Source organism: Bos javanicus, chromosome 4, assembly GCF_032452875.1.
Source record: "Bos javanicus breed banteng chromosome 4, ARS-OSU_banteng_1.0, whole genome shotgun sequence".
NCBI lineage: Eukaryota > Metazoa > Chordata > Mammalia > Artiodactyla > Bovidae > Bos > Bos javanicus.
The window spans coordinates 77,508,400-77,533,748 of NC_083871.1; the positions used below are offsets into that span (position 1 = coordinate 77,508,400).

General features: G+C 49.9%; 1 protein-coding gene across 1 annotated transcript; it reads left to right on the forward strand.

Moving 5' to 3' along the window:
* Positions 1-24,938, forward strand: NPC1L1 (NPC1 like intracellular cholesterol transporter 1). The gene is made up of 19 exons (XM_061414440.1): positions 1-374; positions 1,348-2,879; positions 5,396-5,496; positions 5,906-6,078; positions 6,320-6,448; positions 6,860-7,042; positions 8,149-8,263; positions 8,394-8,521; positions 8,983-9,120; positions 9,401-9,490; positions 15,547-15,737; positions 15,904-16,028; positions 16,620-16,746; positions 16,915-16,970; positions 17,904-18,054; positions 18,228-18,459; positions 18,603-18,716; positions 18,793-18,955; positions 21,148-24,938. Exons 1-19 carry the CDS (start codon positions 321-323, stop codon positions 21,345-21,347), a joined length of 4,002 nt encoding a protein of 1,333 aa, XP_061270424.1. The 5' UTR covers positions 1-320; the 3' UTR covers positions 21,348-24,938.
* The last annotated feature ends 411 nt before the right edge of the window (positions 24,939-25,349 follow it).

The following is a 25,349-nucleotide window of genomic DNA, read 5'->3' on the forward strand; positions in this document are numbered from 1 at the left end:
CCTCCGGCCTTGGTCACTTTGGGAAGTGGGTAAAGGGGAGACCCTGAGAGGCTCATCTGAGAGGGTGGGACCAAAGGTGGGAGGGACAAGTGATCCATCGATCATTAACTAGCTAAGAGCCCTGGGAGGCACAGGGCTCAGCCCCATTGGTCCCCAACCCAGTCAGGTGATGCTGTCCCTGGTAGGGAAGCTGCCCTGTAGTCCGTCCCCAGTTTCAGTATATGTACGGCTGAAGTGGGCTCTGGCATTGTCAGGAGCCGGCCCTTGGCTGTCCCCAAGGCCTGGCCTCACTTACCCTCTGACCCCTGCCCAGTGCCAGAATGGTGGAGACTGGCCTGAAGGGCTGGTTGCTCTGGGCCCTGCTCCTGCACTTGGTGAGTCCCAATCCCTGTGTCCTCTCTGGGCAAGGGCTGCTTGGCAAATGTGAGAGAGGGCCAGGGGTCTGCAGATGGGGGCAATTTCTACATAGATGAGGGATGCCAGGCACCCTAGAGAAGAGGTACAGGTTGGGAGTCTTGGGCTGCTCCAGTCTCCAGATGGTGGGGTCAGATGGACACAAGCATGGGGAATGGGACAGGTGGCTTGGGTGTGACCAAGTTCTTCCCATCCCTGGTCTGCTGTGGGTGTCCTGGCCTAAGGTGGCTCGTGGGAGGTTAAAGGAAGATCCAGTCCTGGGGTGCTGATGAGGTGGATTCAAGGGGAGAATCACCCACAGAGGATTTGGCATCCAGGGAGGAGGTCCGAGGTTCTTACCTCTCAAGTTTCCTGCTCATTTCCACGTCTGAGGAGGTGGGTGAAGGTTTTCAGCTCCCGGCAGGTGAAGGCAGGGGAAGCTCTGCTCAGATTCTCCAAGAGGGGCCCCGGCCTCTGGGTGTGGTCTGCAGTTTGGTCATGGTGGTGGCTGACTGCTATGGCAATGATGCCCGAGGCACACAGGGCCTGCATCCACATGGCTCCTGGGAGTCAGTCCCTCGACTTGTCCAGGGGCCACTTTTTCTCAGGAGGACCACACAGGGGTCCAGGGGTCTTCTGGGTGACCCTGTTCTCTCCCAGATATGTCAGGTCACCTCTTTCTTCAGTGACCCTGTCACTCAGGGTCAACCAGGCCTTCACCCATCTGCTCACAATCCTTAGACACCGCCGAGAGTCCCATGTGCTACTTGGGCATCCCATCTCCTCCAGTGCTCCCCTGGACCCCCTGGCATCCTGGAGCTACCCGATGTCCACCCCTCACCTGCCCTGTTTGGCATCATTCCCCACGCCCTCCCTGGCTGCCCACTGCCCCATCAGCTACCCAGAGGTGCTGGCCAGCGCTGGGGCCCGTGGTGACACTGCCCTGTTCCACAGGCCCAGAGTGAGGTCTACACACCCATACACCAGCCTGGCTACTGTGCCTTCTACGATGAGTGCGGGAAGAACCCGGAGCTGTCCGGAAGCCTGGCTTCGCTGTCCAATGTGTCCTGCTTGGATAACTCACCTGCTCGCCACATCACAGGTGACCACCTGGCCCTCCTACAAAGCATCTGTCCCCGTCTCTACACTGGCGCCAGCACCACCTACGCCTGCTGCTCCTCCAAGCAGCTGGTGGCCCTGGACATGAGCCTGCGGATCACCAAGGCCCTCCTCACTCGCTGTCCCGCCTGCTCTGACAACTTCGTGAGCCTGCACTGCCATAACACCTGCAGCCCCAACCAAAGCCTCTTCATCAATGTGACCCGAGTGGTCACACAGGGGAACAGCCAGTCCCAGGCCGTGGTGGCCTACGAGGCCTTCTACCAGCGCAGCTTTGCCGAGCAGACCTACAACTCCTGCAGCCGTGTGCGCATCCCCGCAGCTGCCACACTGGCCGTGGGCTCCATGTGTGGCGTCTATGGCTCTGCCCTCTGCAACGCCCAGCGCTGGCTCAATTTCCAGGGGGACACGAGCAATGGCCTGGCACCCCTGGACATCACCTTCCACCTGTGGGAGCCTAGCCAGGCCGAGGGGAGCGCGATACAGCCTCTAAATGATGAGGTCGTGCCCTGCAACCAGTCCCAGGGGGACGGTGCAGCGGCCTGTTCCTGCCAGGACTGTGCCGCCTCCTGCCCCGTGATTGCCCAGCCCCGGGCCCTGGACCCCACCTTCCGCCTGGGCCGGATGGAAGGGAGCCTGGTCCTCATTATCATCCTCTGTTCTCTCTTTGTCTTGCTCACGGCCTTCCTCCTGCGGTCCCGCCTGGCCGAGTGGTGCAGGGGCAAGCGCAAGACGCCCAAGCCCAAGGCAAGCATCAACCTGGCCCACAGGCTTAGCCTCTCCACCCACACCCTCCTCAGCCGCTGCTTCCAGTGGTGGGGCACTTGGGTGGCCTCATGGCCACTGACCATCCTGGCGGTATCTGTGATTGTGGTGGTGGCCATGGCAGGGGGCCTGGCTTTTATAGAACTGACCACGGACCCCGTGGAGTTGTGGTCAGCCCCCAACAGCCTAGCCCGACGTGAGAAGGCGTTCCACGACAAGTATTTCGGCCCCTTCTTCCGAACCAGCCAGGTGTTCATGACAGCACCTCACCGGCCCAGCTATAGGTATGACTCCCTGCTGCTGGGGCCCAAGAACTTCAGCGGGATCCTGTCCTCGGATCTGCTGCTGGAGGTGCTGGAATTGCAGGAGAGGCTGCGGCATCTGCAGGTGTGGTCGCCAGAGGAGCAGCGGAACGTCTCCCTGCGGGACACCTGCTACGCCCCCCTCAACCCACATAACGCCAGTCTGTCCGACTGCTGCGTCAACAGCCTCCTGCAGTACTTCCAGAACAACCGCACTCAGCTGCTGCTCACAGCCAACCAGACGCTGTCAGGGCAGACCGCCCAGGTGGACTGGAGGGACCACTTCCTCTACTGCGCCAAGTGAGTCCTCCCGGGACCAGGTTCTGGGGTCAGCGTGGGCCTCGTGGGGCCCAGGCCGGGTACACATCTTGTATGGTTGAGGTGCTCTGCCTCTCGGTCACGTGGGCTGTGATGTGCCGTGTCTCTCCAAGTTCCTTCTTGGGTTCCGCATCCTCAGTGGAGTGCACGCTCGCCATACCTGATTCACACTTGACTGTCCTGGCCTCCACGTGGTCTTTCTGTAGCGCTCCTGATGTAGCTGGACTCGTCCTTGCATGTTCTTGGTTTAAGGGTCACAGAGCAATCTGAAGGCCCTGCTCACTGGTGTGCTTTGTAGTTTCCCTTCTTTGCTTCTGTGCTGGGCCTGGGTGCAGGCCAGCAGGGCCATGGGCAGCCCAGGAGGTGCCCCGGGCCTGGGCAGGGGCCTGGGCCAGGTGCCCTGTGCAGGTTGTTTGGGGCTTGGTCCCCAGCTGCGTCCACTTGGCTGTGGTGCAAGCAGGAAGCCAGTGAAGCTTATGGGTCTTAGGACCAAGAGTGGAGGTTTGAGAGCTACCAAGCCTTGAAGGGAGCAGGCTGGCTAGCAGCACTGAGGCCCCTGGGGTTGGAGTGGACAGAGGTCTTCAAATGCTTGGTCTCAGGGTCCCTTCACTCTTGACAAAAGACCAAGCACCCCTGAGAGCTGGGGTGTGGGTAGAGGTTATATTCACTGACATTTACCACATGAGAAAGTAAAACTGAGAAATGACAAAATAGTTAATTAATTCTGTAACAATAGCTATAATAGGCCCATTATATGCTGCCACAAATAACATTTTTTATTTATTTATTTTTTTAAAGGAAATTATTAATTTTTTTTTTCTGTGCTGGGTCCTTGTTGTGGCACACAGGCTCTTTGTTGTGGTGCTCAAGCTTCTCACTGCGGTGGTTTGTCTTGCTGTGGAGCACAGGCTCAAAGGCACGCAGGCTTCAGTAGTTGTGGTTCATGGGCTCATTAGTTGTGGTGCACGCATGGGCCCAGCCGTTCTACAGCATGTTGGATCCTCATGGACCAGGGATGGAACCCGCGTCCCTCACACCAGTAGGCATACTCTCAACCACTGGACCACCAGGGAAGTCCCATAACATATTTTTATGAAAAAAAATCGTATTTTCTGTACTGAAAATATCAGGAGTGATCACAGTAACATTGTTTTAGATCTTTGCAAATCTCTTTGGGGTCTGGCTTAGCAGAAGATGCTGGATTCTGGCATCTGGTTCTGCATTTGGCCTGTTGGTTGAAGTGCAGCGAGAATGCTTGGCCGCACACCCACCCATGTAGCCAGAGGAGGGAAGTGTGTTGTCAAAGCCTTTCCAGAGAATTGTGGGTTTTCTTTACTACTTCATCTAACTCAGCAAGTGATGCTTTCTTAAATGTTAGCTGCAATATGAAACTAAAGCCATGTCAGTGAACAGTCTGTAGGCCACAGACTTGAGATCAAAGAAGGCTGAAAACAGAATGGCATCTTAGTGTTATTATGGACATAGTTTTGACTTTGTAGACCTTGAAAGGGTCTCTAGGGCTCCTGAGACCCTGGGTCACCCTGAATACCTCTGGATAAGAGTCAGGGCTCCCACCCCTCAGGCAAACCAAGTGTGGGCTGCTTCCCGGAGTCTGTGCCTCAGCCCCAGGGCTGGCCCTTGGGACTGGCAGGTCAGGGGAAGAAGCTCTGACTCTGGGTTTCCAGTCCTTTGTTGCTGTTCAGTCGCTCAGTCGTGTCTGACTCTTTGAGACCTGATGGACTGCAACACGCCAGGCTTTCCTGTCCTTCAGTATCTCCCGGAGTTGCTCAAACTCATGTCCATTGACTTGATGACGCCGCCCAACCATCTCATCCATTCCAGTCCTTGAATTGCCTTTATTTTGATTTTGGATGCTCACAACTCTTGGGTGGCCTGATTATCCCCATTTCAGAGACAGGGAAACTGAGGCTCAGAGGGGTGTGGTCAACTGCTCAAGGTCACACAGCAACCGGCACTCCCCGCCAGCTGGTGACTCACAGGTGCACTCAAAATGAGTGCTTTGTCCAGGCACCTATGACCCATTTACAGAAAGGCCTCAGTGAGGGGTATGGAGACCCGACCACAGTTACAGAGCTGGAACATTGAATGAGGAAAGAAGGAGTTCCCACCTCAGGGCCTGGAGGGTTCTGGGCTGGTGGGAGGAGACCCCTGAGGGCAGTGTGAGGCCTGTGTGTCTCTGTTGGTGCTTAGGACTCAGGGAGGGGCTGGTACCAGAATCCAGCCGCCACTCCAGGGGAGTGTGTGTGATGCTCATCCACCTGCCAATCTGGAAGGAGATGATGGTGGAGCCAGGACCATGAGGCTGGTGTGAAGGGAAAATGAACTCGAGGTCCTGCTCAGGGAGCCCCAGTTCACTCTGGATTGGACCAAGAAATGTTCTGATTGGGGGTCAGGTGATGGTGCTGGGGTCTGGGGTGAGGTACAGGGGCCATGGTGGTCGGAGTGGGGTCAGGAAAGGTCCTTTTCTTTCCCACCAGTGCCCCCCTCACCTACAAAGATGGCACGGCCCTGGCCCTGAGCTGCATGGCTGACTATGGGGCACCCATCTTCCCCTTCCTCGCCGTGGGGGGCTACAAAGGTAAGCTCCGACCTCCCCAGGAGGCCAGTGAGTGGACATATGGGGCAGGAGTCATGGACAGAAGGATGGGAGAGGCCGTGGGGGCTTCCCACTGCCTGGGAGCGGCTGGGTCGGTGAGGGGCTCATGGGGACGACAGACCTGCCCATCCTGCATCCTTTCTCTGTCACTTATTGCATCTTCCGCCAACCCTGCTCAGGTTCTCTGGTTCTGTGCCTGAAACCACAGGTTTTGCCTTTGACTGATAGAGGGAAGTAGGATGTAGAATTACACAATGACTTGGACGAGGAGGGTGGGGGAGGAGAGGCAGGGGTGTGGCTGCAGTTGGGGGAGGGGAAGCAGGGGTGAGGCTGGAGTAGGGGGAGGAAAGCAGAGATGTGGTTGGAGGTAGCTGAGCATTTTTCTTTCCAGGAAAGGACTATTCTGAGGCAGAGGCCCTGATCATGACCTTCTCCCTCAACAATTACCCTCCTGGGGACCCCAAGCTGGCCCAGGCTAAGCTCTGGGAGGCAGCCTTCTTGGAGGAGATGCGAGCCTTTCAGCGTCGGACGGCTGGTGTGTTCCAGGTCACATTCATGGCGGAGGTAGGGGCTGCAGGGTCCCTGGCTCTGGGGCAGACAGTTCAGGTGGTTTTGGTGGGGTCCTGTATCCCCATCCTGCCCTCACCCCTCCCAAGTGACCCTGAGCTAACGGGTGCCTGCCCAGGAGGATGGGGTGATGCTACAGCTGTTTGTGAGCCACGTCAGAGTTCACAGGGGCTCACATACACGGTGCCCTCTGGCCGAGCTCTTGGGTCAGGGGGTCTGGTCGGGTGTGTGTCCACAGCGTTCCCTGGAGGATGAGATCAACAGCACCACGGCCGAGGACCTGCCCATCTTTGCTGTTAGCTACCTTGTCATCTTCCTGTACATCTCCCTGGCCCTGGGCAGCTACTCCAGCTGGCGTCGGGTACCGGTGAGAAGTGAGAGGGGAGCTGTGAGGGTGAGCTGGCCCACCATCAGGGTGCCTAGAACTTTCCCAACCTACTGTCTAGAGCACTTCAAAACAGCAAAGTGGACATACCCAGGGTGGCTCTTCCAAGGGGTGATGCTTCTTGAAGTGTTCTGTTTCGAAAGGCCATGCGAGTTTTCACTCTGCTCATGACAACCCTCCCTCGACTTGTGCAAATGCGAAGTTGGTATTTACATAGTCTTACGATGCATGCTCGAGGAAGAAGTGGTCAGGCTCACAGGACCTGCTCTCGAGAGGATGGCGCTGCAGAGTGGCCAAAGTGCAGAAGCTCAGAGCATGCAGCTCTCCTCTAACGAGGGTTGGGGCACATTGGGCAGCCCTGCAGCCAGGAGGCTGAGCCTGGTCCCATTGCAGGTGGACTCCAAGGCCACGCTGGGCCTGGGCGGGGTGGCCGTGGTGCTGGGAGCAGTCGTGGCCTCTATGGGCTTCTTCTCCTACCTGGGTGTCCCTTCCTCACTGGTGATCCTTCAAGTGGTGCCCTTCCTGGTGCTTGCCGTGGGGGCTGACAACATCTTCATCTTCGTTCTTGAGTACCAGGTAAGAGGGCAGAAGTTCTGCACACCCTCAGCTGCCCCTACACACCCAGGCATGGCCCCATGGGTTTGCTGGGTTTATTTCAGCCTCTTCCTAAGCACTGATGTCCATGTGTACAATTCCTGTAGAATACAGTGCTCTGTGTTTATCTTTCACATAAATGCATTTGTACCTCACATGTCTCCTGAACTTGCTCTCAGTTAGCCCCACATTGTGTCTGGCAAGAGTGTCACACAGCACATCTGTTACTGAGCCCAAGCTCATACTGCTCACTGCATGGCAGTCCAATAAATTGAGAGATGAGGTGCTGGGGAAAGGAATAGTGACTTTATTTGAAAGGTCAGCAGACTGAGAAGATGGTGGACTAGTGTCCCAAAGAACCACCTTACCTGAGTTAGAATTTAGACTTCTTTTATACTAAAAGGGGAAGTGGTGTGGCTGGGTGTTGCAAACCTTTTGGTGCCAGAATCTTTTATTCTTGCAGCTGTCAAAGTAGGTCCTAAACCCCTCCAACAAGGCAAATGTTAGATTCTGTTCTGCACCCTTTTAATCTCTATATGAATGGAAAAGTGTTTTACCCTTTAAAGGTCAGAGCCTTGGCAATGGGCTGTCATGTATATTCCAGGCTCTGGGCAACATCCTTTTACAAAAGATCCAGAGACAGCAAGACTAAGCACAGGCAACAGAGCACAAAGGTTAGAGGTCCAATATGGAGTCATGTTTGTTCATCTCTGCTCTACACAGAGCCACCTCTGTCTTTGTAGTGCTAGGTAGCATTCCACGGAAAGACAAGTAGAATCTTTAGCCTCTCTTGTTAGTGAACATTTAGAGTTCTAGTGATGAGTCAGAGGAAGGATGCTATGGACATCCCAAAATACACCATGCGTTTCTCTGGGCCAGACCCTGAGAAGTGGAAGATGTGGCAGGGCAGAGTGTCACTGCCCCGCTGTCCCCACTGGGGAAGGTGGGGGCAGTTCCTCAGGCCTGGCTGCATCTCCAGGCAATGCCCATGCCTTGGGGAGTGAGGGCATGTGGCAGCTCCCAGCTGTCCCTGTGAGGGACAGAGCCCTTGGTCAGATCTTGACCCTGTCCCTGCCATCCCCATGCAGAGGCTGCCTCGGAGGCCTGGGGAAGAACGGGAGGCCCACATCGGCCGAGCCCTGGGCAGAGTGGCCCCCAGCATGCTTCTCTGCAGCCTCTCTGAGGCCATCTGCTTCTTCTTAGGTGAGCCTGAGCAACCCCTCCCCACCAGGCACTGGGAGTTCTTAGGCTGGCAGCCCCCTTTCCCTCTATTCCCATCTGAGCAGGTGCCAGGCCCTGAGATTCACTCTTGACCCCCCTCCCCATCCCCCAGGAGCCCTGACCCCCATGCCAGCTGTACGGACCTTTGCCCTGACCTCCGGCTTTGCAGTGCTTCTTGACTTCCTGCTACAGATGTCAGCCTTTGTGGCCCTGCTCTCCCTCGACAGCAGGAGGCAAGAGGTAGGGGTGGAGGCAAGGCCCAGGGACTCACCCTTGGTCCCCATCTTGGCTGGGGATGGAGTGGCTCCACTTTGCACAGAAGGCTCAGAGCATGGGGACTGAGTGTGGGAACAGCGTGCTGGAATGTTTAGGCCACAAAGTCCCTGATGTCCCATGGAAAATTAACTTTGTTTTGGTCATTTGGGGGAATATGATCAAACCTGCTAAAAGTACCTGAGGTCGTGAAATAAAGTATAAGTGAGAGATTGACAGGGAGGGAGCTCTTGTTTTGGTGATGGTGCAAAGTTCAAAGGTATTTTATCAAGGCCGAAAATGAAGATAAAGAAAAGAGCGCACTGGCATGTCCCCATCATGCAGTGCTGGCACAGTCCACATGTGGAAGGTGACTCTCCCACTCCACGGGAGGGAAGTGGTCCCCAGGGTCTGTTTTGGGGTCATCTTGAGTGCCTTCCTCCTTCTAGGCCTCCCGGATGGACATCTGCTGTTGCAAGACAGCCCAGAAGCTGCCCCCGCCGAGCCAGGATGAGGGGCTCCTGCTCCGATTCTTCCGCAAGTTCTACGTCCCATTCCTGTTGCACTGGCTCACCCGCGTGGTCGTGGTGAGTGGGCGAGAGGGGCAGCAGGGGGACCTTATGCCACCCAGGGTTGGGGGGGCCTGGCAGTGTCTGGGGCGGGAGGGTCTGCTTAGCCTTGATCCTTGCCCGTGGTCATCGGAGGGGTCTGGAGCTTGCCCAGGTCCAGGGGCTGAAGCCGGGGCAGGGATGGGGGTGCTAAGATTCAAGTTGGCCCAACTCCAGAATGTTTCCTACAAGACCCCGTCCAGACCCAGACTGGGGAGTTGCTGGGTGGGAGGCTTTCAAGTGACGCTTCCCTTTCCAGGTGCTGCTCTTCCTGGCCCTGTTTGCAGCGAGCCTCTATTTCATGTGCTACATTAATGTGGGGCTGGACCAGCAGCTGGCTCTGCCCAAGGTGGGTGCCCTCCCTCCCCTCTCCTCAGTCCCCAAGGCTGTGAGGGCAATCAGCAGCACAGAGTGGATGGGTTGGCCTGAACCAGGGGTGTGGTAGGGGTAGGGGACCATTCATCATGCGGAGTTAGGAAGAGAAGCCATATTCTGCATGGAAAGTGCCTGAGTTCGGTTCCAGCCCCAGGCCACCAGAGGGAGATGACCAGGCAGCCGAGTGACTGGCCGTGGGAGCCGATTGTCCGGGCAGAATGGCCAACACCTCAGTGAATGTCTGCCTAGTGCCAGATGCACAGTGCCTAGTGCCTAGTGCTTGCCTCTCTGTCCTCAGGCCTGGGTTTTGCAGCAGCAAATGTCCCTGGACTGTCCTCGGAAAGACAGGGAGGGTTGGGGGCTCTGGGTAAGAAAAGACCTGGATGGTCTTGAGGGTTTTGGATGGAGGAGAGGCTTGAGGGGTGTCTGAACATGAGTGGGATTTGCAGAGGAAGGAGGCAAGGGTCACAGCACTGACCCATGGGAGGTTGGGGTGCACCAAGGCTCATTTACTGTGTGCAGGGGTGACTGTAGGTGTGGGGAGGAGAGGCAGTAAGGCCGAGAGCTGGAGGTGCTGCAGGTGACGGGGTGGGGAAATGTGCTGACGAGGACCAGCAAGCATATGAGGTTGACAGGAATCATACATCAAAGAGGCCATGAGGTTTGTCTGGACATGCAACCAGAGCTGGGCTGGTGGCTGGGGGAAGCAAGTCTGCATACCTGTGCTTTAGGGGAGAGAGAGCATCATGAGGGCTTGGACATCCAGGGCCACTGTAGGGGTGGCGATGGGGGTCTGGGCGTGGGCAGGAATCTTGGATTCAGTGGCCTGGTAGCCACCTTCTGGTGGTGCTGGTCTTGGAAGCAAGATGAGGCGGGAGCAGAGCAGACAGGCAGGACGGCACCTTCGAGCCACCATAGGGAGCAAGAAGAGGCTGCAAAGCCAGCAAGGGTCCAGAATGACTCTGCCACTCACGGTGGCCCTGGGGACTGCTCACACGGCTGAAGAGAAGAGGGTCCCCAGTGACCCCAGAATGGGTATCAGTGGCCTGGTAGGCCAAACCAGTGAGAAGGAGGTACTGGGCTGTAAGACCAGCTGAGGAATTTTTTTTTTTCTGGTTGTGTTGGCTCTTAGTTGGCGTGCTCGGAACCCTTAGTCATGGTGTGTGAAATCTTTAGTTGTGGCGTGTGGGATCTAGTTCCCTGACCAGAGATCAAACCAGGCCTCGTGCACTGGGAGCGGGGAGTCTTAGCCACTGGACCACCAGGGAAGTCCCCCAGCTGAGGTTTTGTTTATGCTCTTTGTTTATTTTCCTTTGGGGGAGAATTTGTTTCTTATGACTATATAAAATATATTTCTTTCAATTTTTTTCTGGTAAAATATAACATAAAATTTGCCATTTTAACCATTTTTTAAGTGGCATTAAGGACATTGTACAATCCTCACCATCATCCATCTCCATAGCTCTTTCATTCTGCAAAACTGAAACTCTGTCCCTATTAAACGCTAACTCCCCATTCCTCCTCCCCCAGTCCCTGGAGCACCCCCTGCCCCATTCTCCTTTGTGTCTCTGCATTTGTCTATTCCAGGTCCCTTACATATGTGGAATCATCCATTTGTCCTTTTGTGATGGGCTTATTTCATTTAGCATGATGTCCTCAGGGTTTGGTCATGTTGTAGCATGTATCAGAATTTCCTCCCTTTTTGAGGCTGAATGATATTCCTGTATGTATGAATGCATATATATCACATTTTGCTTAACCATTTTTCTGTTGATGGATATGGGTTGCTTCCATGTTTTGGCTATTGTGAAATAATGCTGCTATGCACATGGGTTTACAAATATCTCTTTGAAACCCTGCTTTTAATTATTTTGGGTATATACCCAGAAGTGGAATTGTTAAATCATATGGCAATTCTATTTTTAATTTTTTGAGGAACCTTCACACTGATTTCTATATAGCTGTACCATTTTACATTCCTACCAACAGTGCACAGGGTTCCAATTTCTCCATGCCTTCACCAACACTTATTTTCTGAGTTTTGTTTGTTTGTTTTTTGACAACAGCCATCATAATAGATATGAAGTGGTATCTCATTGTGGCTTATTTGTGTTTCCCTAATGATTAGTGATGTTAAGCATTTACTTATTGGCCATTTGTATATTTCCTTTGGAGAAATGTCTATTTTTGAATTGGGCTGGATTTTGTTGTTGTTAAGTTTAAAGAGTTCTTTAGATAGCTTGGATAATCAATCCCTTATCAGATATGTGGGATTAATATCTGATTAATTAATATCAGATATCAGATATGTGAATTGTGAATATTTTCTTCATTTCTGTTGGTTGCTTTTTTACTCTTTTGGTAGTATCTTTTGATGTACTTAAGTTTTTAATCTTCATGAAGTCCAATTTGTTTATTTTTGTTGGTGTTGTTAACTGTGCCTTTGGTGTCATATTCAAGATAAATCATTGCTGGGATGTATAATTTCTATGACTTTGTGAATTTTTCAATTTTCCTTCTGTTAATGATTTCTAACCATGCAGTCATGGTCAGGGTGTATACATAATATGACATCTATCTTTTTAAATGTTGAGATTTAATATGTGGCCAAATACCTAGTTTATCTTGCAGAATGTCCCATGTGTATTTGAGAGGAATCTGCATTTTGTTGTTGTTGAGCAGAGTTTCTGTATAAGCTTGCTAGATTTAGTTGATTTAGCGTTGTTGAAGTCTTCCATTTCCTGACTTGTGTTCTGTCTGGATGTCCTACCCATTACTGACGTAGAGTACTGAACTCATTGTAGAATTTCCTATTTCTCCCTTCAGTTCTGTCAAGTTTCGCTTCATAGATTTTGATGGTCACTCATTAGGTGTGGAACTGTTTGTATACACTTACCCTTGCTGTACTGAATCTTTTAATAATATATAATGTTCTTCTTTGTCTTTTGTAAACTTTCTTGATTTAAAACCTATTTTACCTGGCAGTGGGATAGCCTACTATTGCATGGAATATCTTTGCAATCTTTGCAAACTGTCTACTATTTGCATGGCATATCTTTTTCTATACTTTCACTTTCAACCTGTGGGTGTCTCTGGATCTCAACTGACTCTTACAGACATCATATTGTTGGATCCTATTTCTCTAACCCATTCTGTCCACTTCTGACTTCTTATCAGAGAGAGTAGTCTATTTACATGTAAAGCAATTACTGATGAGGAGAGACTTGCTATTGTGCTGTTTGTTTTCTATGCACTTTATAGCTTGTTTCTCATTTCCTGCATTGCCATCTTCTTTTGTGTTTAGTTGATAGCGAAATGTTTAAATTCTTTTTGCATTTCCTTTTGGGTATGTTATATGACTATTTCCTTTGTGGTTACCAGGGAAATTACGTTAAATATCCTACAGTGCGTTGAATTTATCCTAGATTAACATGGATTGCTTACAAAAAATCTGTTCCTTTACTGCGCCTTTCCATTTCCTTTCAGTTATTGCTATCATAAAATCACATCTTTATACATTGCGTATTCAAAAACACAGAATAATACTTTTTTAATGTATCAATCTCTTAAGATATGTAGAAATAAAAAAATGGAATTGCAAACCAAAGTTATAATAAAACTAGCTTTTATAATTTCCCATGTATTTACTTTTACCAGTGATCTTTATTTAATTACATGACTTTGAGTTATGCTTTAGCATCATTTCACTTTAACTTGAAGGACTCACTTTATAGCTTCTTGCAGGACAGGTCTTTTGGCAACAGACTTCTATAGTTATTTTACTTTTTAATGCTTTAATTTTTCCCCTCATTTTTGAAGGACAGTTTTGCCAAAAATGGGGCTCCTGGTTGAGAGTTTTTTCCCACTTAAATACTTTAAATATACAAATCCACTGCCTTCTGGCCTTCAAGTTTTCTGATAGGAACTATGCTTATAATCTTTATATATAATAAGCCTCTTCTTTCTTGTTGCTTTCAGAATTCTCTTTTTGTCTTTATCGTTCAACACTTGAATTGTAATGTGCCTTGGTTCTGGGTCTCTTTGAGTTTTCCTACTAAGAGTTTGCTAAAGTTCTATGGATTTTTATACTCATATCTTTTATCAAATTTATGAAATCTTGGCCATTGTTTCTTCAAATAATCTCTTTTCCTCTTTCTCTCTCTTTTCTGTCTGGGATTCTTATGATGTGTGTGTTGTTCTGCTTGATGATGCTGCATGATCCCTTAGTTTCTGTTCATTTTCCTTATTCTTTTTTCTTTCTGTTTTTCATTTGATAATTTCAATTGTCCTGTCTTCATGTGTGGCCATTCTTCTTCTGACTGCTCAAATATGTCTTTGAATCCCTCTAGTTATTTCTTTATTTATTGTACATTTCAGCTCCAGAACTTCTTTTTGGTTCTGTTTTATATTTTCTCTTTATTGATCATTCCATTGTGTGTGTGTTGTGTGTGTTTTGGCTGTGCTGGGTCTTCATTGTGGTGCACAGGCTTAGTTTCCCCAAGGTTGTGGAATCTTAGTTCCCTGACCAGGGACTGCACCTGTGTCCCCTGCATTGGAAGGCAGATTCTTAACCACTAGATCACCAGGGAAGTCCCTCCATTTTGTTCATACATTGTTTTCTTGACTGTGTCCAGAAAACAATGTTATTTTGGCTCTTTGAGCATCTCTAAGACAGTCGTTTTAAGGTCTCTATCTAATATATCCATTGTCTGGTCTTTCTCAAGGATAGTGTCGATTAATTTTTGTCCCTAGGTATGGGCCATATCTTTCTGAGTCATTGCATGCTTTATGATTTTGTTGTTGTTTTTGAAAAATGGACATTTGAGTCCAAAATAACTCCAGAAATTAGATTCTCTCCCATCCCCAGAATTTGCTTATTTATTCATTTATTTTAAAAAGTTAATTGTTGCGAATGTCTCTGTCCTGGAGATCAGCTTGAGATGTAAAGTCTTTACAGATCTTTTCTGAATCTCCACTTTTCCCTGGGCATGTGCAGTGACTATCTACTTTTCCTTGTATTTGTGGTTGCTTTTGAGTGTCATGTTTCTTAAACATCTGGCTCTCAAAAGGAGAAAAAGGGAAATATGAAGGGGGAAGACAAATTTAGCACTTGCCCTTTAATATCTTGGGCAAGTAAAGATAATCTTTAAATATCTTGGCAGTCACTTCAGTTTGAGGTGAAGGTTCTAATGGCACCTGACTTTGTTTCTGCTCTACTGAGATTAGAAGCAGCAATGAGTGATGAGAACACAGATCCTTGATATTTAAGAGGCAGGTCTGCAAGCTGTGTGCAGACTGTTCCTGGAATGCATTCATGGCTGCCTGCCACAGGTCGGGGAGGATAAATGATGACTAGCTAGTACCATACTAAGAGCTGAAGTAGATCAAATTAACCACAATCTACCATCCAGAACTTTCTCTGGAAACTTGAAGCCCTCACTAGACCCCAGAGTACCAAAATAGTTACATCAGGCAGATTCTGCCAGTGCAGTTATTGTCTAGATGGGGAGGCGAATCCTGGTACTTCCTACTCCACCATAATTCCTGATGTCACTTTGAAGTTTTATGTTGCAGGAGAAGGGAATGAGCCATGAAGATGCCTGGCATACAGCCTTGAGGGTGTGCAGGAGGGTGTTTATATGTGTGCATCCATGTGGGCTGTGGTCATAGGCTAACTTGCTAGACTGTGGCTGTGCCAAAAAGGGGATGATAGGAAGGGGTAAAAACTATATGTATGTGTTCGTATGTGTGTGTCAGAGAGCGTGTTCACACAGGGGAGTATGTGATGCCCTGTGCTTGTACCTCCATTGAGTGTGTTCTGTGTAGGTATTTGTGATTATACCTAGATAGGTGTACCTTGGAGTGTGTGTGTGCCTCTGTGGGTATACTTATGACCATGTACGTCTGTAGTGGAACTGTACACATGACTCTGTGAGCCTGTACCTCTGTGTGTATCACTGTGTGTGTATCTCTTGAGCATATGCTGGAGGTGCGTCTGGCCATGGGCTCACTGACTGTCTTCCATTGCAGGACTCATACCTGATCGACTATTTCCTCTTTATGAACCGCTACTTTGAGGTGGGGGCCCCGGTCTATTTTGTTACCACTGGGGGCTACAACTTCTCCAGTGAGGAAGGAATGAATGCCATCTGCTCCAGTGCAGGCTGCAACAACTTCTCCTTAACCCAGAAGATCCAGTACGCCACCGACTTCCCTGATATGTGAGTGTCCCAGCCCACCTCTGTGTGTCTCTCTCCCTCCTGCCCTGCTGCCCACCTGCTGCTATGCGCCTGAGGGGAGCCAGCGTGGAGGTTGGACTGTAGGAAGGACCCACAACAGCTTGCCTATCTGGTCCTGTCCCCTGACTTCCTCTTCCCTGACATTCAGGTCTTACCTGGCCATCCCTGCCTCCTCCTGGGTGGACGACTTCATTGACTGGCTGACTTCATCTTCCTGCTGCCGCCTTTATATCTCTGGTCCCAATAAAGATGAGTTCTGCCCCTCGACTGTCAGTGAGTATGGGGCCTCTGGGAGTTCAGGGCCCACCATAGCTTGGGGAAATTGGGACTAGAGAAAGGACAGAACCAGTGGAGGATCTCTTACCCCTTCCTGCCCTCCTACAGGGTCAGTTTGGGGCAGGGGCCCTGTCTAGGTGCTAAGGTTGGGGTGCTACACCTATATATGTAGATGTCCAGCTGGATTACCAGGCAATCGCACCCTCCTGGCCCTGCTGAGTTGTGCCCATACCCACTGAGCAGACTGGTGCTCAAGTGCCATGTGAGTGGAGTGAGAGTTGAGGTTGGTGCATGATCCTGCCTCAGCAGCTGCGCTTGTAGGTGGAGTGGGGAGGCCCCGTGGAGGCTGTTTCTCTGCCCTGAACTTTGCTTCCCACCCTGCTTGAAGGTACCAGCAGTTTCCATATATGAGAGGGGCACTCCTCCCATCTGTAGAGGCAAACACATATCTCTCCACAGTAACCATGCTTGTTACAGCAGTGGGAGTGCATGGGGATCCTAATGGGAAAGGAGCACAAGGTGGGGCAGGGCATCGTCTGCCTGGCCTTGGGGGGTGCTGCTGCCTAGAGCCCCCCACTCTCTTTTTAGACTCCCTGGCCTGCTTGAAGACCTGTGTGAGCCCCACAGCGGGCTCTGCCCGGCCATCAGTGGAGCAGTTCCACAAATATCTTCCCTGGTTTCTGAGTGACGAGCCCAACATCAAATGTCCCAAAGGGTAGGCAGTGGGCGGTGGTGGGGGGGCACTGAGGAGGACAGCTGTGTGGGTGCCCACGGCAGGGTCACAGGGGGCAGGAGGCAGTGCGGGGCCTCTCGGGGTAGCCATAGGCCAAGCTCACAGAGGGGACAGATCCTTGGCTAATCTGTTCTGGTCCTCCTCCTGCAGTGGCCTGGCAGCATACAGCACCTCAGTGAATATGAGCTCAGATGGCCAGATTTTAGGTAAGTCTGGCCTTGACTGGAGGGGAAGACCAGGGTCAGCTGCCCCGGGGGCCCCAAGAGTCCCAGGAGACAGATTCTCCATCTTGAACCTTCCCTCCTTCTTCCTTTCTGGGGGACTTCTAACTGTCCTGGTCCTGTCTTCAGAAGTCATGTCACCCAGTTTCATGTCCTCGGACTCCACCCTGTGTCTGCCTGCTTCCTTCTCCCCATCCCCTAAATTCATAATCAGTGTGACATTCATGGAATTCTCAGTGGCTGATGCTGCACTTGGGGGCCACCTACTTCCTCTTCTCTCAGGTGCAAGTCACACCCAGATGTGGGCAGTGGGCAGCCAGTTCAATGAATGACTATTCTACTTACCCAGGGGGTCCCCCAACCCACAGCTCTGTTAAGTCAACTGTTGTATTTTTTGTCTCCCTTTCTGGTCCTTTCTTATAGGAAAATGTGCATTGGAAAAATAATGAAATTAATGTTAAGAATCCAGTGCATGTTTTGAAACCATACAGAGCAGTGTTTGGGTTCATCCAGGAGATCTCTCTCTTTCTTTAAAAAATATATTTATTTGGCTGCATTGGGTCTTAGTTGTGGCATGCAAGTTCTTAGTTGTGGCATGTGGGACCTAGTTCCCCAATTAGGAATCGAACCCAGGCCCCCTGCACTGGGAGCCTGGAGTCTTAGCCACTGGACCACCAGTGAAGTCCCTCAGGAGAACTCTTTAAGTTCCATCCATCAGAGGCAGGGCCAGGACTTGAGTCTGGCACAGCAGTAGGACCAGCTACAGAGCTTGCAGGGCTGGGGGAAAACCGAAATGCAGGGCCCTTTGCTCAACATGTATTAAGAGTTCCCAAATGATGGCAGCAGATCCCTGAACTCAGCTGAGCACTGCCTCTTGGGGGTTCTGAGGGTATCTGACGCAGGCTCTGGCTTTCACAGCCTCGCGGTTCATGGCCTACAACAAGCCGCTGAAGAACTCGCGGGATTTCACGGAGGCTCTGCGGGCAACTCGGGCACTGGCAGCCAACATCACCGCTGACCTGCGGAAGGTGCCAGGCACTGACCCAGATTTTGAGGTCTTCCCTTACTCGTGAGTGCATGTGCTCCAGAGGGGGGTGCGGGTGAGGGTGCTGGGTTGGCAAGGGTGGCCGCGAGGTGGGGGTGGGCTCCAGCAGAGGGGCTTCAGCTGCACCTGGACCCAGTGTTCATCCCGAAGTGGGCACAGGAAGCTGCGGAGCAGTGACTGTGCTCTGTGCCCCACAGGGTCACCAACGTGTTCTATGAGCAGTACCTGACCATAGTCCCCGAGGGGCTCTTTATGCTCACCATCTGCCTGGTGCCCACCTTTGTCGTCTGCTGCTTCCTGCTGGGCATGGACGTCCGCTCCGGCCTCCTCAACCTCTTCTCTATCATCATGATCCTGGTGGACACTGTGGGCTTCATGATGCTCTGGGACATCAGCTACAATGCTGTGTCCCTCATCAACCTGGTCACGGTAACCCGCCGGCTGGAGTGTCAGGGCTCTAGTGTGGGAAACGAGGCTCCCAATTCTTTCTAGAGTCTAGGTGCTGCCTGCTGGCCTGGGTGGAGGCCCCTGCCCCTGCCCTTGGGTGGCTGAAGCCCCCTTTCTTCCCTCAGGCGGTGGGCATCTCTGTGGAGTTTGTGTCCCATATCACCCGCTCCTTTGCCATCAGCACCAAGCCCACCCGGCTGGAGAGGGCTAAGGAGGCCACCATCTCCATGGGCAGTGCGGTGAGTGATAGGCTGCCTTGCATGGTCCTTGGCCAGCCACCCCGTGCCCAGTCTGACACCTGCTTGTGACCCCCAGGTGTTTGCAGGAGTAGCCATGACCAACCTGCCTGGCATCCTTGTCCTGGGCCTGGCCAAGGCGCAGCTCATCCAGATCTTTTTCTTCCGTCTCAACCTCCTCATCACTGTGCTGGGCCTGCTGCATGGCCTGGTCTTCCTGCCCGTCATCCTCAGCTACCTGGGTGAGTGCCAGGCCCCTCCCACAAGATTCCAAGCCACAGGCAAAATGCCAGGAACACTCACAGCCCCCCCTCACCTGGAACGGGTACTGCCCCAAATTGTGGGCACACCATTTCTCCTGGTTTGGAAGCTACAGTTTTTCATTTAGCATATGAAAGCATCTTTTTGGGGTCAGATGTGCATTTCAAACACATTCAGTGGCCATATGGTTCTCTGCTGCATGCCATTGAACTTTTGATCATGACTTGAGCAAAAAATAGATTTTCACATTGAGAGGAGATATGTACAGGTATGGACATGGACATGCAGAGTAGAACAGGCCTTTCACAAAATAACACTGCCTAAGAAGCTTCAGGTATTTTCTGTTCTATTCTATCATTGATTTTTTAAGAAATTCCGGTGTTATCTGAGAAATTGATTTCATGAGTCATTCATGGGTGACAACTTGCAGTTGAAAAACATATCCTTTTGTATGGATTGGCCACAGTCCATTTAGCCAGCCCCCAGTTGCTGGACATTAGACTGTTTCTGGCATCACCAACTTGATGGACATGACTTTGAGCAAACTCCAGGAGTTGGTGATGGACAGGGAAGCCTGGTGTGTTGCAGTCCATGGGGTCACAAAGAGCTGGACACTACTGAGCGACTGAAATAGAGCTAGAACTAGACTATTTCTGACTTTGCATGTTATTGTCAGTGCTGCAATGACTATCCTTTGTGGCTGAATCTTTGACCTCATTCTCCAATATATCCTAGAGAAAGTTCAGTCCATGAATACTGATTGTTCATTCCAACTGTTAACACCCTCTAAGAAGTTTTACGATTTAAACTCCTATTAGCAACATGTACATTTTTGTTTCCTCACTGTAGAGCATTCAGTTCAGTTCAGCTCAGTCAAGTCTGATTCTTTGCGACCCCATGGACTTCAGCATGCCGGGCTTCCCTGTCCATCACCAACTCCTGGAGCTTACTGTAGAACACAGTTATTCTTTTTTAAAGAATTACTTATTGGCTGCTCTGGGTCTTTGCTGCTGTGGGCTTTCTCTAGGTGCAGCGAGCAGGGGTTACTCTAGTTGTGGTGCGTGGTCTTCTCTTGTTGCGGGGCACAGGCTCTAGAGTACATGGGCTTCAGTGGTTGTGTGCATGAGCTTAGTTACCCCGAGACATGTGGGATCTTAGTTCCTGGACCAGGGGTCAAACCTGTGTCCCCAGCATTAGCAGGCTGACTCCCAACCAGTGGACCACTAGACAAGTCCCTACTGAGCACAGTTATTTACACACCCCATCCCTCCACAGAGATTTAAACAGGACCCCTGGATGGAGCGTTCCCTCATAGGGTGGGCAAGCTGAGAGTTCAATTTTGCACTGTTCCCTGACACCAGGACTAATAATAATGGTAATTTTAGGTGGACCATTTATATTAATAGAAGAGTGTGTTTGTGTGCTAGTAAATATATATTAATTCTCTTATCATCCCTGGAGGTAGGTGATGTTTTCATCCCCATTTCACAGATGAGGAACCTGAGACCCCTCCATCCCAGTAATAGAGCTGGTCACATGCAGTGTATTTGGAGGCCACACAGCACCGGCACCCCTCCGCAAGGCACCCCAGTCTTGTAGAAACTTCCTGACCCCCTTTGGAAGAGGAGAATGTGGTTGTTGGGGACCTCCCCAGAGGCTACCTGGCTGGGGAGCCACAGGTCCCATAGGTCATGGCCACCCCTTGGAGATTCTGAGTGGCCCACCCCCTGGAGAGTGGCTGGAATCCTGACAGAGAGGCGAGTGGCAGGCGCAGGGATCCGGGTCCCCTCTCTGACCTGAGTCTGATGACAGTGAGGAATGGCTTCTCTCAGCAAGGAATGCTTGCACAGCGTGTCCAAGGAAGAGAGGAGGGGGAGGGAGTCACTGGCTATGGGTGGCTTAGGGCTTCCCCTGCCAGACCCCCGGATGGCAGGGACCTGCACTGGAAGGCAGAGGGGACCAGGGGCTGGGCGTGGGTGGCAACTGACAGTTACCAGCTTTTGGGGGGTGTGGTGAAGTGAGGGCTGGGGTGAAGGGCAGTGATGGGAGGTGGGGGGCTTAGGACTTAGCTCTCCCTCTCTAGAACTTCCATTTGAGGCTCCAACACATGCCTGCATCCCGCACCCAGCATGCCGCCTCCCTGACCGTGTTGCTCGTGTCTGTCCCTCTGCAGGGCCTGATGTCAACCCAGCTCTGGTGCAGCAGCAGAAGCAGCAGGAGGAGGCAGCTGCGGCCAAGGAGACCTCTTGCTCAAAGCACCCCGCTCAGATGAGCACTGATTATGGTGTCTACGTCAACTGCAGCTTTGAACATCCTGCCAAGAGTGTAGGAGGCCTCGAGAGCTCTCCATCAGAGAACAGGCAGAAGTTCTGATGGGGCCAGAGCCCCTGTCCAAGCTCATCAGCCATGACCTGAGGGGCCATGAAGGCTCCTCCTGGGGGTCCTTTGACTTATCCTTCCCCCAGGCCCTGAGAGAGGCTGTCTCCACAGGACCGTCCACCATCGGTCATCCTCTAGCCACCAGATCTCACCCATAAGGACACTGATTGTGATAGAGGTGCCACGTGATGGCTTGGGTGTGACCTGGTCCAAATCCATCTCTTGAATTTGACATGTGTCCTCCTCATGCAAGTTTTAAAACTTTAGTTCCATATATGTGAACAACATATTTGTTCACATTTAAAATTTTCCTTAATTGATACCATACGTGACCTATCCTTTTGCAATGAGGTTTTTTTTTTTTTTATGCAGCATACATTTTTTCGATTTATTCGTGACGATACATGGAGATCTAGTCCAATCATTTTAACTGTGACACAGCTTTCCATTGTGTGAATGAACAGGATGTTTTTTTATGCATTCCCCTGCTAGTGGGCAATCACATTGTCCTGAATTATTTTTTCTGCTATAAGTCCACAGTCACTTATGTGGAATTTCAGAACCCCCAGAACTCTGAAAACCTAGTGTGTTTGTTTTTTTCTTTTGTAAGTTTGGGACAAACTCATTTCATAGCAAAGACTGATCAGACACGATGTGTCTATTTATACTCTTTATAAATAGGTTTCCCTGGTGGCTCAGATGGTAAAGAATTTGCCTGCAATGCAGGAGATTCAGGTTCTATCCTTGGGATGGGAAGATCCCCTGGAGAGGGAAATGGCAACCCACTCCAGTATTCCTGCCTGGAGAATTCCATGGACAGAGGAGCCTGGCGGGCTATAGTCCACGGGGTTGCAAAGAGTCAGACACAACTGAGTGACTAACACTTCTCTCTTTTTTTTTTTTTTCTCCCATAAATAGCATACTTACACTCTTCAGCCAACTTGATGTGAATAGTCATATATTTCAGCACATTAACAAGTTTGATTTCATGTTGCTTCCCCAGATCCTGATGAGGTCTAATATCTAATGTACTGTAAGCATCAAATTACCTTTCTAAAAAAACGTTCTAAATTCTGAAATTCAGCTTGCGTATGGGATTTCAGGTATGGAACCATGGACCTGTGTGATGAGCAGGTGTTTACACGTCTCCTGTCTATGTGTGGGGAGCTACCATCGCTGTAGCACTGAATGGATACAGACTAGTGTCTTCCAGGGCGTCTGCCCTATTCACACCTCCACCAGCAGGGGATAAGGGTGCCTCTTTCCCTGCACCAATACCAACACAACGCTCCACTTGTTTCTGGGAGGGAGGGGAGTGGGGTTATAGATTGTTATCCCTTTCTAAAAAATACTTTTTTAAAAGAAAACTTTTTTTATTTTAGAATAGTTTTACAGAAAAATTACAAAGATAATACAGAGTTCCTGTATGCCCCCCGCCCGCCCCCCAAAATTTACTTGAGTAACACATTAGTGTGATAACACTTGTCAGTGTACCATGAATGAACCAGTACTGATAATTACTACTAACCCAAATCCATATTTTGTTTAGATTTCCACAATTTTACCCAGGGTCCTTTTCCTGAGCCAGGATCCTGTCCAGGACACTCCACAACACTGTTGTTATGTCTACTTAGGCTCCTTTTGTTTGTGACAGTGTTTCAGGCTCTCCTTTTCTTTGTTTTTGGTGACTCGGACAGTTGAAGATTGGTCAGGTATTTTAAAGAATGTCCTTCAAATGGGGTTTGTCTAGTGTTTCTCCCGATTAGACAAAGGTGATGGGTTTTTCGGAGGGAGATCACGAGGCAGAGAGCCGGTCTCAGCCTATTGTGTCAAGGGTGCCTGCAGTCACCGTAACTTGTCGCTGTCACACTGGCCCTGACCACCTGGCTGAGGTTGTGTTGGCCAGGTGTCTCCTCTGTACACTTATCTTGCACCTGTTTGCGTGGTGCACTCTTTGCAGCGAAGTTGCTATGCACAGCCCACACTTAAGGGTGAGTGGTTATGCTCTACTTCCTGGAGGGTGGAGTGTTTACATAAATTATTTGGAACTCTTCTGAACAGGAAAATTGTTCTCCATTTATTATTTATTCAGTATGCTATCTTTATCAGTATGGAACCAAGGATGCTCATTTTTTACTTTGGGTTTTAATATAGTGACTATTTGCTCCACATTTGGCCATTGGGAACTCTTCCAGTTGGCTCCTAGGTCCCTTTGATGTATTCCTTTCACTGTGGGGTTCCCCCACTTTTTGAGCACTTTTGTACTTCCTGGCATTATAAGATAGTATAGGCTCAACTTGTATATTTCTATCCCAGTCCTAGAGTCAGCCATTTCTCCCAGGAGTTCCAGTCCTTCATCTGGAGATAAGATTAGAAATCAGGATCTGGGTGTTCAGTGTGTTTTGCTGCTGGGGCTTTGTTGCTTCTGATCCTCTCAGCTGAGAGAGCAAGGGCATACATATGTGAATACTGACCTGTATATGTACACATTTCTAGAAGTATTTCTATGAAAAGCCATCTGTATCTACATTAAGCTAAACAGGATTTTATGCTGATACCTCCAGTTATAACCCATAATCACATGAATCATTCTAGACTCCTTTCTTGCTTCTCTGTAGCCTCTCATGCCACTAATGAGAAGCCGGGCTCCACAACCCTCACCATTTACTTAGTTGTTGATTACCTTTATACATATGTAGGAGTCTGAGAAATGATAACCTACACTCCTGTGGAAAACAACTTTAGAATTTAGTGTTTACATGCAATTCCTTTTGCCTTTAGTCTTACAGACATCATTCCTTTCCAAAGTTACTTGGGTTAGCATCTTTCAGATGGGGTCAGTATCCCTTTCAGAGAAGCTGCTTCATACATTGAAAAAATATTTATTTATTTATTTTTGGCTGAGCTAGGTCTTTGTTTCTGCCTTCAGGCCTTCTCTAGTTGCGGAGATCAGGGGCTACTCTTTAGTTGTGGTGCGTGGGCTTCTCATTGCAGTGGCTTCTGTTGTTGCAGAGCACAGGCTCTAGGTGCATGGGTTCAGTAGTAGTGGGGCACGGGTTTAGTTGTTCTGCAGCATGTGGAATATTCCCAGACCAGGGATTGAACTCGTTTCTCTTGCATTGGCAGGATTCTTAACCCCTGGACCACCAGGGAAGCCCTTATACATTTTTAATATAGTTAAGATTCTTGCATCACATTCTTTATTCCATTCTGATTTTACAAAATCATGTGTGTAAAAGTTTGTTGGGGGTATTCAGGAGAATACGATCCCTGGTTGACCCTCTGGCTAGACCCAGGCAATGGGAGACTCCTCACGCCTTCCTCTGTCCTTGTAATGTATGCTCTGCTGCTCTGCGTACCATTCTCACAGCGAGAGTTGTTTTCAACAACATCTTCCTCTCAACACCTTGAGAGAGGAAGGTGTTTTTGAGACCATCTGGACAGTGTATGTGATTGAACCCAGTTAAGGTGTCTGTATAAACATTTGCGATTCTGGCAAAGTGGACGTGAAAATACACTGGTCTTGTGGCTTCCCAGGACAAGTAACTTTCCTTGCTTATTAAACCTCCTACCTACCAGTCTGAAGTGGTCTGCCTCTTTCTTCCATCTCTCCTTGCTCTGTGTTGTGTATACAGAGACTAGATTGTGAACAAAGATCCACTCAAAGTATTAGGACAGACCAATGGATATTAATGTGACAAAGTAGGAGACATTTACTGATACAATTTCAGATTTCACAGTGCAACTAATCTTTAAGAAACTACAATTTGTTGAATGTTGATGTAGTTTCCAAGAATACTCCTCACATTTATTTGAAAAGGCAATTAAACTGCTATTTGTATAAGACTGGGTTTCTCATACTTCAATCAAAACACCATACTGCAATGCAGTGAATGCAGCAGATGTGAGAATCTGGCTGTCTTCAATTCAATTAAGCTAGATAGTAAAGAGATTTGCAAAAATTTAAAAGGATGCTTTGTTTCTCATAAACTTTTA